Raw genomic sequence first — 14,646 nt, 5'->3', positions numbered from 1 at the left:
GAAAAACCGCAAACCAAACCAATCCAAACCGAAACCGCAAAAAACCGCACTTGGCTCGGATGAATTCGGATGACTTTTGCACTGAACCGCACGGTTCGGTTCGGTTTGCAGTTTGCATCTCAGCAACCGAACCCAACCAAACCAAACCGCAATAATGAATATTACTTAAGTATGTACTAGCCCAATTACATAGCTCAAGAATAATCTCTTTTGATTCGATTTTTCCATTGTTGCACCATCAAGTTCGATTCTAATTCTTTTCCATATCTTTCAGTTCATTTCCAGTCATGAATTTGTTTCCTTTACTTCCCAATAATTTGTTTCATGCTTATGTTTCTTCTTAATTTTACCTATTTTGATATAAGTTTTACCTAATATTTTATCATATAACCATCAAAATAAAATGTCCTATGTTTATTTTGTAACAAGTTGGCAATATTAGAGTTAATGTAATATTTTTTTATCTCGCGATAAACCGCACAAACCGATCCAATCCAAACCGCATTAGTTTGGTTTGGTTTGGTTTGGATGACTTTTTAAAAATCAACCGAACCAAACCAAACCGCATCCTTTTTTATCTCGCGGTTTGGATGACTTTTTTGCTCAAAACCGAACCAAACCGCACCGCGAACACCCCTAATTGGGCTGTCACATATGCCAAGTCACAGTCCAAAAATAGAAATAGAAAATCAGTTGAAAAAAGTATCGACGGATGGACTAAATTGTCTCTATTGTGTGAAGAAGTTTTATTGTCAATAAATACATAATAAATCATTATTAATATTTCTGTATAATAAAAAGAACGAAAAAAAATATCTAGCTAGATGAAATATAATTTTTTATTAAAAGATTCTTTTGACTGATAATTTATTTAAAAATATACATAATCGTTGATTTTATGTTCAATGTATAATAATTTACATAATAAAACTGATCTTCCACCCTTAAAAAAATCTGATTTTATTTTGAATATATTAAACAAAAATAACAATTGGCGAACTCTCCGGTAAAAAATAGGTTTGAATCAGACGTAAGATAATTTTCTTTATGAGTGCATGTTTTTAATTTATTTTTCTACAATGACAATAACTACTCAATCAAATAATTCTGAATTTTTTTCCTTCAAAAAAAATTATTCCGAGTTTTTAGCATTTATTAATTGAATTTTTTTAATGATTGAATCAATAGTAGTTGAATGCGCATAATTATAATCAAGAAAATGATTGTGATACTTAAAACTTTCTATTTATGGATTGTAGTGGTAAATATTTCTTCATTTAATCAAACATAGAACAAAATAGCCATAGAACAAATATTTCTATTTATTGATATCAATGGTATCTTTTTTATTGAATTTTAGTTTGCCATATTGTGAATGTAACTTGTGTGAAAACTAAGAAAATTTAACCGAAACTTGGATATCATTTTGATGTAAGAAAAAAAAAATTATAAAAATTATTCATTCTCTATTTGGATTATCTTTTATAACAACAGGACTCTTGGACATAAGAGTATGCACATGCTTCATCATTCAACATGTTTTTTCCCTTCATATTGTCTCAAAATCTCGAAACATTAAACCCCTTATCTAAATTTATAGTCCTTGACCAAAGTAGGATATTTAGAAATTTGTAACAATGGAAAAAATACAAAAGAGAAAAAAAAACATTTTTTTTCATAATCATTCTACTTGAACTCAAAAGAGAAAATAAAAAATGAATTTGTTGTTCATATGAATTACACCTTTCTATCAAAGCTTTAGAATTTAAAGGGCTAAAAAAAATATCAAAAACACTACTTTAAATGAACATTGTTTATATGATCTATCCTTGTGAATATTTGGTTACATCTCATGACGAAGATTTGAATCAGCAAGATATACACACATGAAAAAACAAAACTCGCTCCCATGGAACGACATATGGACCTCATAAGGAAAACCTTGACTCAGATAATTCATCGCTAAAAGACATGAGATGGAAAATCAAAATAGGAGAATCTTGTGGAATTGTAATAGAAAATTAATGATGCAACTGTAAAGCATATGTATAACATAATAAAAAGAAGACTCTGCATATAAGAGTAAGAATTATTTGATTGTATTGATTTTGAGATGACAAAATGTAGAGTTATATAGCATCACTGATGCTACAATTTGGGAGTTGATTATGAAAGACAATAAACGCGTGGTGGTGCCAGAAAGGAAACAACATTTGTTTATAAAAGAGCAATTTTTTTTCAAAGATGGATTGGTTAATTTGATTTGATTTCGGTATAATATTTTTAACAAATGCATTAAATTTAGTTTGGCCAACCTTAATTCTGCATAAGATAAAATTGGACTGAAATTAAATGGGCTGTTATACATACAATTGTTTTTTTAAGGTTGTGAAAATCAATAAAAAAAAGCCAAGAATAAAATGACGTGATCAGCTGTCTGAATAAAGATTGAGAGAAAGAAACATTAAATGTAAGAATAAGCCATATTTCTTAGAAATCATGTAATTTTGGTGTGTATATGAAACAAAACATCAAATGCACATTTCAATATAAGCTTGCCATGTGTACTATCAAAATAAAATAGGGAAAATGTTTATAATAGAGATGTTTATAATAGAGATAACATATTAATTATGTTTACCAATGAATAGTATCAAGTGTACTCTATGTTATATGCTTTAAAGGGTAATGCTTAATATCGTGACAGTAGTTTCACGAACCACTTGCAATATATAGCAGTGCCGTTCTTTAAACTACAAAATTTAGATATTAAAAAATATTTAGAGTCGAAAAAGAAAAAAAAATATTTATTCTTCTTGTTCTAATCTTTATATAATTTAGTTTACGGTGATAAGACAATATGGTTCAATTTAAATGTACATAATACATATAATTATTTCATTTTAAATAAATGGGATGAATTTAATATAGGCAACTTTCTTGATCAAATGTACAATGCATTGAACATTTTTATTAGAGTAGCAATAAATGCTTGAGAGAAACTTTAGACGCCACATGTACTTTTGCCCAAAGATGTATGCTTTTGTATTATATAAAGATGATGTTCGTTAATATTTAAAAGTTTTTGAGCATTCTGCCTATACTCCTATTGGGGGCTCAATTAATGTCAATGGTAACCATTTGAAGAAGCTTGCACTGGACTGACCATCAACATTTATAAAGACATACGATATATTATACACTTATAGTGATAGTTTCAACCATAGTTTTTTTTGAAAAACGGTTTCATCCATTGTTATTAGTGTTATATGATACTCAATTCCGTTGTCATTGCTTCAAAGTATCACACACCCAATTGAACCAACTCACAAATCGGGGTACAATTTGGTGAGATCGTGACGCGATTTGGTGCAAGTATGGGAATTTTGGTTCGACAAAAATCGGGCCATAATTTGTAGAAACCGGGGCACAATTTAGTGGATAACGTTTAGTTGTAATGTGTATGAACTAGAAAATCGGGACACGATTTTGGAAAATCGGGGCACGATTTTATCGGGATCTTGACTCTATTTAAGACTTCATTCATCATGTTTTGAAAAAGCTTCAAGAGAGAGAAACTTGAGAAGTCAAAAAATGGAACTTTAGGGTTGAGTGTATTTGGTGAGAGTTTATTTCTTGAGTTGGGAAACATGTAAACACCTTGGGTAGTGAGATTTTATTATTGGGAGGATCAAAAAACTTCCTTTAGTGTTTTCTCTAACAGCCCGTTTTTCGCTAAGATTATTTTATTTATTTATTATATGTGTTTAATTGCTTGTTTGGGTGTTTGACTTGGGATTAGGGGATTTTTAGGCGAGAAGGGTAGTTTAGTCATTTTTGGGACTAAGGGTATTTTGGTCATTTGATGAGTAAGGGTAATTTTAGTGTTTTAGAGTGAATAGTTATTTCTACAAAGTTAATAGTAACTTAAGATAATTATCTTGAGATGGTAATGAATGAGATGTTTTAAGAGTTAAGTGAGTAATAACTTTTTAATTAAGTGGTAAGAGTCTTTGAACCCATTATGAATTGAATTAAGTAACCTAACCCCGTTGAATTGGAATATATATATGGATAACTCATGAGAAAAATTAGACTTACACAATCATTTCATAAGTTTATCAAAGAGTGGCTAGAGAGAGAAAGTAGCGAGATGGAGAGAAGAAGAAAAAAGAGGAAGAACTTAGAAGAGGAAAATTAACTTGCAATAGGTGTAACAAACTAGCTAAACCGTAGGAAAACAGTTAATTACTTAAGAGACAAGTAACTAACCCTAAACAAACTAATCAAAGATAAAAGTGATTTGAATTACAAACTAACAGATTCAACAAGCTAGGACACAAAGGTCCCGTACCTTTAAAATGAAGGAACAAAAATACTACTGTATAGAACTTGGACCCACAATAGTGTTCCAACAAGTTGTAATATGCCCAAAAAATTAAATAGGGTTAAGTATGTGATTCGTCCCTGCAAATAGGGGTCGCTTAAAATTTCGTCCCTGCAATCGCTAATCCTTTTTTTTTGCCCCTGCAAAGTTTAATCAGTTAAAAATTTGTCCTTTGACCCAGTTAATCACTGCCACATCAGCAATTTACCAAAAATGGCATGGGAATTGACGAAAATACCCCTGGTTTATTTTTTTTTTTCTTCAAAAATTTTTTTTTCCAGATTTTTCCCGAATTTTTTTTTACAATTTTTTCTCCGAAAAATTTCAGTTTTTGCAGTTTTAATTTTAACATTTTTTGTCCGAAATTTTTTATGATTTTTAATTATTTTTTCAGATTTTTTTAAATTTTTTTGAAATTTTTTTTAAGGAAAAAAAATAAGCCAGGGGTATTTTCGTCAATTCCCATGCCATTTTTGGTAAATTGCTGACGTGGCAGTGATTAACTGGGTCAAAGGACGAATTTTTAACTGATTAAACTTTGCAGGGGCAAAAAAAAAGGATTAGCGATTGCAGGGACGAAATTTTAAGCGACCCCTATTTGCAGGGACGAATCACATACTTATCCCAATTAAATATGATCCAGAAAAAAAATATTACTCTCGTTGCCGCATGGTTGGCTTGCAAAGAATATCATGACATGATAACATTTCCAAACCAAAAACAAACGAAACAACAAAGCATATATAAAGGCCATTGACTAACCAATAAAATTTCTAACAAAATGAATCAATCAACTTGCCGTTCCACTTTCTACATCCAACACTTTATATGTTCCCAACTATTATATGCATTGTCATTCTTGATTCTTTGCTTCCATTTCCAACGTATAAGCTGAATTGTAAAGACAAATGCCAATGTGGCTACACAAGATCCCATTACACATGCAGGCACTAAGCCATGCTCACACCTTAAGCAAACAGACACACTTCTTGTGTGGTTTACATGTGGAACATTACCTCCAAAAACTTTTTTTCTTGTTATATATAACACACAAACTCTCCAATCCTAACTCAATTACAAAACTCATCTCACAAAACTATCTTAGTATATCATATAACTAAAATGGCATCTATTTCCATGGTCATTGCTCTAAAGTGCAAGCAGCATGTATATGGTGAAGGTGATTGGTTAAAGTTTGGTTATACAAGTGTATCTTGCATTGAAGAAGATTATCGTAACGGGGATCAAGATTCTTACCGGGAAGGTGATGATGACGATGACGGTGGTTATGACTATGCTCCCGCCGCATAAAACTCTAGTGTGTTAACTTACATTAGTCACAAACTAGTTAGTGTTATAACATATTGAAGATAGTTTTTTGAGTACTGTTAGTTTGTTTAGTGTCTATAAATAGGCGATGATGTCATTATAATGAAAAATGCTATTTGTAACTTTTTTCTATTTCTAACATTTTACTTTTATCAATACAAATGTGTGTTAAGTTTTTATTTCTTCTTATCCATGTTTCTTCGCATATCATGTTAGTTTTAATGGTTTTATAGGTTATTGTGGCTTGTTTCGGTTGCATTTGTTTGCATTTTTCTACAATTGCATTGGATACAAACCACACTGTTGAGTGTATAAAAATGTTTGAGTACCCTTATTCTTTGAATTAGCCCATTTTACGTGGTATCAGAGCTGGTTAAGGATTGCAATGTGGAAATTGGATTGCTATTAGTTCTGCATTGCTCAAGTTCTCGGGTTGTTGAGTGTATAAATATATTTGAGTATCATTATCTTTTGAGTTAACTTTTGAAATGATCGTTAATATTTAAGACAATTTTGCTCATCTACTAAAAGACATTCACCGATACTCCTATTGAGGGCTCAATGTCAATGACACTTAACAATTTGAAGGGGTTGGCGCATGTGCCCCACGTGCGCACATATATAGACTCTGCTTTGTATAAAATAGTGAGTAACTATAAACTAGTTTATAGCGGATGAGCTTATCGAGAATGACTTATAAACTAACTTATAGTTGATAACATATAAGTTTGTTGATTGAATTTATAATGTTTGGTAAAATTAACGATCGAAATAATTTATAAATATGACATGACATAAAGAATGTCATTTAATAAATATTTATTTTTTTCAATTAAGATTGCAGGGGTAACATGGAAATAAAAGATGAAACGCTATAAACTTTAAACAATAAACAACTTGTATTAGCTTATCAAAAACCGCTATAAGTTCATCAAAATATGCTATAAACTCATGTAAAAATGATAATTATAAAACAAGTCTTTTTTAATCATACGAGCTTAAAAGCTATAAGCTATAAAACATAAGCTCAATTTTATGTCTTACCAAAGACACATAGTGATTGTTTCAACCATTGTCATATGTGTGTTATGGCTCAGACCCATTTAATAATTTTTGTGGTTTTAGATTTGATGAATAAGAATATGGTTGTCAAGAAAAAGATATGATAGGGAAACAAGTAGAGAGAAAACAAATGTTGAACAAGTGTCCACTGTCCCGAATTAGGTGTCAATATAACATTGTTGAAAATCATGTATGAATTTTTTGTTTTTTTTTTTTTTGTCAAGTAGTTTAGTGGTTAGATTAGAATCTCACACTAAAATATGAATAAGTGGAAAGTCGTGTGTTTGAACTCACACCCCTGCAATAAGATGTTTTTGCAGCTACAAACTGAATTATGCTTATGTGACAATTATGTGTGAAATTATATTACATGTAATTCAATGATTTTTTAAAATTAAAATAGATAATGTATTGTTAGTACAGTCTACATCAACTTGTAATGCCGAAATTAATATATTGAACACCTTAATCTAGATTCAAAACCAGGTCCTCACAGTTGTTATCTTTCTACGCATCAACATAGAAAAAGCTACGTGAGAAAAGAAAGTAGTGTGAGCGAGTCAAAGTACCGTCTTCTAACTCCAAAACTATAAAATGCTTCTTCTCTCATTATCCTTTAGTCATTTTTAGGGTTGAGTTTTGCTTTTAAGAAATGGTGGAAGATGAAGATTATAGAAGGAGGGCAATTATCGCAGTTGCAACCATTGTTCTGCCTGCTTCCCTCGTTGTTTGTGCTGATTTGCTATCAAATTTCTATGAGACGAGTTAAAAGTTTTATATTTGATGAAAAATTGAGTGTAGAATAATATATAAATAAGATGATCCATAAATCAAATGTCGTAAGATTTTAAATTAAGATATGATATCTCTCTCATTTGTACAGTTGTTCTCCACTCATGTGGATAATCCCCTAAACTTTTATCATGACCCAATAGTGTTATATTGTTCGGCAAAGAATCCACACCAATGAAATTTTTTCCCCTTTGGTGCTATAGTGTTTAAACAAGTTGTAATACCCCCAAGATCCAATGACAACATTTAAGTATATTAAATTCATAGTGGCATCTTTAAGTATATCAAATTCATAGTGTTGCAATTCATAATCCAATTGAGCCTTTTCTTTTTTTTTTTTAAACTAGAAGAGAAGCAGGATGCTAACTCTTCTAAAATATATTAGATAAAAAAGATTGAGACAAAAGGAGAGGGGGGGCTATACCAAACCCTCTCAAGAGTGATTAAACCTAAAATTAGGCCAACCAAGCCTATTTTTAACATAATCACTCCTTACTTGTAAAGGTAAAGAGTAATAATATACATATGCATCCAAAGATAAACCTATATTAGCAAGAGCATCAGCACAAGAGTTCCCTTCCCTATAAATATGAGAAGCAAGAAAATTCATGTTGGCAATTAAAATTAAGCAGTTGTTCCAATTGAGCCTTTTCTTGAATAGATCAACAAGAAAATTTGAGGTGTAAAATTTCTCAACAAGATTGCAAACGTTGAATGATTTGAATACATCATTGAGATTTAAAGTTTCTCATAAGCTTAGTTGTTTGCTTACTAAATCAATTATTCAACTCAATTAATTAAAATTCCGAGCAAAAGGAACCGATCAACATGTCGATCCACTTTCTACATCCAACACTTTATGCTGTATGTTCCCAACCATTAGGAATCCAAACGTTCTATTTTGTTATTCTTGATTCTTTGCTTCCTTTTCCAACGTGTAAGCTGAATTGTAAAAACAATTGCCAATGTGGTTGGACAAGATCCCATTACACATGCAGTCACTAAGCCATGCTCACACCTTAAGCAAACATACACACTTCTTGTGTGGTTTACTTGTGCATGGCAGAATAACTCAACACTTTTTTTCATGTTATATATAACACACAAACTCTCCAATCCTAACTCAAACACAGCTCAACTCAAACAATTACATTAGCATCTCATATAACTAAAATGACATCCATTTCCATGGTTATTACTCTAAAGTGCAAGCAACATGCATATGGTGAAGGTGACAGTGATTATTACAGTAGGAGTATAGATTCAGATTCTGGTGATCAAGTTACATACATGGAAGGTGATGATGACGACGACGGTGGTTATGACTACGCTCCCGCCGCATAAAAACTCTAATGTGTCAATTTACATAACTTACACTAGTCACTAGTTAGTATTAGGCATGCATGATAGTTTAATGCTTTTAAAGGTTTTTGCAATGACATTGCAACTGTAATTTTGGCCGTATGGGGCTGCATATTTGTCTACAATATCAAGATTTGCAATCACAACCGCAATTTTGAACATGATTAGTATTAAAAGATACCGAAGATAATATATATGTAACCGTGTCTGTTTTTGTTGAAAAGCAGAACAAGAATGTTTGAATATAGATGCTGGAATTCACACTATCAATTAAATTATCATACATTTATGATTATTGTTAATACTAAAATGTTTAACTATTATTGTAAAAAAAATACTTAAATGTTTAAGAGCGTTCTCCTTGTCTGTTAAGACTGAACTAATTAATAATCTTATGATCCTATTGGGGGCTCAATGTCCATGGTACCTAACCATTTGAAGGGGTTTGAAGAGGTACTGTGTCCCATTCTTTATGGTGGTGGATATAGCATCAACTTTTACAAAAACATATATACCTATAGTTATGGGTTCAACCATTGTTAGAAGTGTTATGGCCGAGACCCTTTTTATAATTTTTTTGGACGTTTTCAATTGGAGGAATAAAAAGACCCCATGTGTTTGCATACCAAAACAAAAATCGTTTTTTCTGTGTGTTAATCCTTCGATTCTCAGGGAAGGCCCCTGATATTTTTGAGACAAAAATCACTTTATTTAAATTAATTATCTATAAAAAAATTAATTTTTAATAAAAGTTACTTAAAACATCTTATCATTTGAAACAATTTTTAGATTTTCAATTTAAAATATGTAACAAACGGATCAAAACTTTTCAATTTAAAATATGTACTCGGTCATATTTATAGGTTAGATACATTAATTATTCAATGTACCTAAAAAGCTAATTTTTGCTTATAAATATGACCGGAGGGAGTAGGACACAACATAAATAAATATTTCAACATACTAAAAAAACTCTATTTCCAACATTCTCTCTAACGTTGACTTTTTGAAATTGCTTTTCTAACATCCAAAATTTCTTAATAACACATGTAAATGATCAAAAACATCTCAGCGGTAATTAACTACCACTGAATTATAACTAGAAAACTGACGATAGTTAACTACCGTTGAGTTTTTTGGTCATTTACATATGCTATTAGGAAGTTTTGGATGTGAAACCAACAACGTTCGGACTTTTTTTTCGGGATATATAAAAATGTTTTGGACTAATAGGTTGGGTAAGCCTATTTATAGAGGCCCAATATTTAATTTGGAAAAATATAATAAATTTGAGGGGTTAAACTGCAAAGAAAAAAATGTCACTATCATCATTGTTTTTGTTCTTACTGTACGCGCCAGAAACAAAAACCTGAGTGAGAAAAACAGTAAGAGTGAGTCAAAGTGCCGTCTTCAAATGCAAACATATGTTCTTCTCTTTCCTTCTCCTCTTCTCAGTTTTCACATCACACTTTAGCCATTGCTAGTTTTCAGAGTTTTTGGTTCTTCAAAAATGGTGGAAGATGAAGATTACAGAAGAAAGGCCAAGATTGCAGTTGTAGCTATTGTTGTACTTGCTTCTCTTGCTGTTTTTGCTACTTTTGTTGCCTTTTCTTACTATTGCTACATCAGTCACAAAGTTTCCAAGCGTAGGCGTGATAGCCAGAAAGGTTTGTTCTGTTTCTGTTTCTGTTCTGTTTGGTTTTTGAGAAAATATTAGAAAATGGGGTGTTGTGTTTTGGGGGGTGTGAGGAGAAAAGGTTTGATTTTTCACACTTTGAATGAAAGACTGATATAAAGGGTATTGAGATTCAGCTTCACTGAAAAATGGGCTAGTGTGTTTTTTGTACTTTTCTATTTTTGTTTTGCTTTGAGGTTATTTTTGTTTTGTTGCATTTTTGCCAACCCTTGATTTGGATCTTGTGGAATATCTGCAGAAATTAGTGAATAATGTAGTCTATTTTGGGATAAAGATTTGGTGACTTTGTGGCGAGAAAATCACTATGACTTTAATGTATTTACAAGAGAGAAAAATGAAAGAGAAATAATTAATAAGATTAGAGATATCAATATAGGAGAGAGAGATAGACACAAAATCATCGTGACTTTCTCGCCTTAAAAATAGTAGATCGGGCCCCATTTTTTGGGGGGAGATTTCGATTTAGCATCGACACATCAGATTGAAAACGTGTGGTTATATTTAAGGAATTTAATCACTTTTATTTTATCAAATTATTATCGGTGTCAATGTGTGTCGGTAAAGTGGTTCATAGGTAGGTTTTAGTTTACTTGAATTTTTTGCATCTTATTTAACCATAAGAACTGAAACATTTAGCTGAGAAAAGGCATTGGAACATTTGTTATGTTGATTTATGTTGCAATGTGTGTCGGTTGTGCTGTTTGCATGTGCTTGTTTTTTGTCTGAAAATTTGGAGTGTTTCATATGTGAAGTGAAAATTGTTTTTGCCACCCTGCCCTTTTCAACCTTGGATATCAAATTCAACTTGTTAATTGTTATACTTTCTCAACAAAAATAATTGTTATATTTTCTTTTTTTACAGTATGAATAATAATGTGATGTATATACAATATTGTTACTACTTTTTCATGATTGAAAAGTGGAATAATGCTTTTTATCAACTCTTTGGTTTTAAAGTAACTTTTGGTTATTTATTTTTGAGTGTTTAGTTTTTCTTTTTTTACCTTTTTATGAGCAAATTGATGGTCCACTTACTGATACACTTTGTTTGGTTTTATATTAGTTGAAGAAGCTAACGCTAACCTTACCGAGAAAAGTGATTTTGCAAACCTGCAAGTTGTTGCTGAGAAAGGACTTAAAGTGTTCACTTTCAAGCAGCTGCATTCTGCTACTGGAGGTTTCAGCAAGTCAAATGTAGTTGGTCATGGTGGATTTGGACTTGTTTACCGTGGAGTGCTCAACGATGGAAGGAAGGTTGCGGTTAAATTAATGGATCAGGCAGGAAAGCAAGGAGAAGAAGAGTTTAAAGTTGAGGTTTGTACATTTTCATATGCACTTGATTTGCCTTGTTATCAAACCACTAAAATCTGTAGAATATGGATCATAATGATATTTTTTTCTTTTAGTCAATGAATTCGATAGAGATCAGTGACCTTGGAAGACATTTTGTTTTGAGAATTGGTAGATTAATTGCATTGCATCTCATTGTAGGTGGAATTGCTTAGTCGGTTGCATTCTCCGTATTTGCTTGCATTGCTTGGATACTGCTCTGATCATAATCATAAGCTGCTGGTGTATGAATTTATGGCGAATGGTGGTCTGCAAGAACATCTTTATCCTGTCAGCAATAACAGTAAGTAATAAAATGCGCACAAGTTGCGTTTGCACCCTTTGAAGATGGTGCTATTTTTTGTTCAATATTTATGTTATTTGTAATGTTGGGGTTGATTTTGATTAATTGTTTTTCGTGTAGATTCCAGTGTCATGTCCGTTAGTCTAGATTGGGAAACTCGATTAAGAATAGCACTTGAAGCTGCCAAGGGTTTGGAATATCTTCATGAACACGTCAGTCCTCCAGTGATTCACAGAGATTTCAAGAGCAGCAACATCCTCTTGGACAAAAAATTTCATGCTAAAGTTTCTGATTTTGGATTGGCAAAGCTTGGACCTGATAGAATCGGTGGACATGTTTCAACTCGCGTTTTAGGCACTCAGGGATATGTTGCCCCCGAGTACGATTCATAACTCATAATCTGCTCTGACATTGTTTTGTTTATATTGTTAACGTAATCTTCCTTTCTTTAGATGCATCCTTCCTTTTAAGTAATTTCTTCTCATGAAAAATGTTTGATTGTGCAGATATGCACTAACAGGGCATTTAACAACAAAATCAGATGTGTATAGTTATGGTGTTGTACTTTTGGAGCTTCTCACTGGTCGAGTGCCGGTCGATATGAAGAGACCTCCTGGCGAAGGTGTACTCGTTACTTGGGTATGTTAATTCTTTTCACCCATCTTGACTCTATTAATCGGTGAAAGTTATTATGGCCCTGCTTGGATAAAAAAATTAATTAAAATAAGTGTTTATCATATAAGTGTTTATGTATAAACTATTTCTGTAACAAAAGATAAAATAAAGTCAAGCTGCTTTCACATAAGCTATAAGCTGTCTTCGTAAAGCTATCCTGGAGAGCTTATGGAAATAAGCTGGAAACAACTTAGGGACATGTCATAAGCTGTTTCCATAAGATCTCAAACAATCTCACTAGTGTTTACGCTAGTAGATAAGCTCAAATAAGTCAATCCAAACACGCCCTTAATTAGTAGCGGCGATAAAGGAAAGGTTGTAAAGATTATGGATCCAATGAAATATGTACTGTTTGTGTTTGTACTTACGGGATGCGTATTACCTATATATCACTTGCACTTCTTTAACATGCACTGTTTGTGTTTAGGCTTTGCCACTTTTGACTGATAGAGAAAAGGTTGTAAAGATTATGGATCCAGCATTGGAGGGACAGTACTCGATGAAAGATGTTATCCAGGTAGCGGCGATTGCGACAATGTGTGTGCAACCAGAAGCAGATTATAGGCCTCTCATGGCAGATGTTGTGCAGTCTTTGGTTCCATTGGTGAAGACTCACAGATCTACCTCAAAGGTAGGCAGCTGCTCTAGTTTCCAATCCCCCAAGTTGTCCCCTGGCCCTCCCCAACATCCAGTTGATGCAAATGTGTAATGTATAATCAGCATTTAAATTAAGGATAAACACCAGACTTAGATTTGTATGGTTAATTTGTAATCTTAAACCTTATGGTGCCCTTTTGTAGCTAAAATATTTATGGTTTTAAATGGCTCATGTTTTTTTGGGTGTAAACTGAGTAACTTTCGCGCGCAACTGCATAAACTGATCTCTTGAGTTAGGGTTGGACAAAATTTATAATGGTAGGTTCTACCTTAAGTATCTTTATGCAAGTGTTCTCTAATAAGGTGAATAGTTGGTGGCATGGTGTTTTACTAATTGTTTGTTAGCGTAAGAAAGAGGAGGAAAAGGGAAGTTTGAGAACTTGGAAGAGGGAGGAAGTTTTAAAATGGACTCATTGAAATTGATTATTTTAATAAGCAATTGTTAGTTAATATGTTGTCATAAGACATAGCTCAACCGACAATGTTGATATTGTTAGGCTAGACACATTCACCCGAATTTGAATATAAAACATCACATTTATGTGTGAGTTTTAGGTGGTGTTTGTCACTTCTTCTACGGACCAAAAATATTTTGATTAATATAGTAGTTAGGATTTGAATCCTAAATCTCCTTAAACTCAATTGGATGTCCTAGTTCAACTATTTGAGCTACACCTTGCGACATGTTGAAATTGATATGAAATGCATAAATAGAACAAGTATTTAATTTATTGACATCATTAGACACTAAAAATATCTTCCATGACAAGTTTGTAAGGAGCTCGAACTTGTCCCTTAACAAATATTAAATGGCTCTCACAATGTCATATCACACCTATGCAACTCAAACATATTTTGTTCTAATGATAAAAAAAATAAAAAATAAACAAATTTTACGAAACTTGCACTTTTACACTGTGTTTGTTTGAGGTGAAATAGGGGAGAGAGAAGTTGGAGAGAAAGAAGTTGGAGAGAGATGTCAAACTTCTTCTGTTTGGTTTGGAAAGAAGTTGGGGAGAGAGACTGCTTTAATATGGGGCCCACCGCCTTTTT

At 32.3% G+C, this 14,646-nt stretch overlaps 1 protein-coding gene across 1 annotated transcript; it reads left to right on the top strand.

Annotated features, from left to right (window-relative positions):
* Positions 1 to 10,240: 10,240 nt before the first annotated feature.
* Positions 10,241 to 13,783, top strand: LOC146950072 (Protein kinase superfamily protein). The gene is made up of 6 exons (XM_085746034.1): positions 10,241 to 10,599; positions 11,692 to 11,942; positions 12,120 to 12,261; positions 12,382 to 12,640; positions 12,768 to 12,900; positions 13,364 to 13,783. Exons 1-6 carry the CDS (start codon positions 10,443 to 10,445, stop codon positions 13,643 to 13,645), a joined length of 1,224 nt encoding a protein of 407 aa, XP_085602160.1. The 5' UTR covers positions 10,241 to 10,442; the 3' UTR covers positions 13,646 to 13,783.
* Positions 13,784 to 14,646: the final 863 nt, after the last annotated feature.

The sequence above is a fragment of the Medicago sativa genome, chromosome 2 (assembly GCF_051527215.1).
Source record: "Medicago sativa cultivar Bolivia chromosome 2, Bolivia_mono, whole genome shotgun sequence".
Classification (NCBI taxonomy): Eukaryota; Viridiplantae; Streptophyta; class Magnoliopsida; order Fabales; family Fabaceae; genus Medicago; species Medicago sativa.
The sequence above is the reverse complement of the archived record's forward strand: the minus strand, read 5'-3'. Positions and strand labels throughout refer to the sequence as shown.

Excerpts from the sequence above, each read along its gene's own strand:
- LOC146950072 (XM_085746034.1), top strand. The coding sequence starts at position 10,443 with ATGGTGGAAGATGAAGATTACAGAAGAAAGGCCAAGATTGCAGTTGTA. Across the intron at positions 11,943-12,119 it reads AAGAAGAGTTTAAAGTTGAG|GTGGAATTGCTTAGTCGGTT; the intron begins GTTTGTACATTT and ends ATCTCATTGTAG. Across the intron at positions 12,641-12,767 it reads CAGGGATATGTTGCCCCCGA|ATATGCACTAACAGGGCATT; the intron begins GTACGATTCATA and ends TTGATTGTGCAG.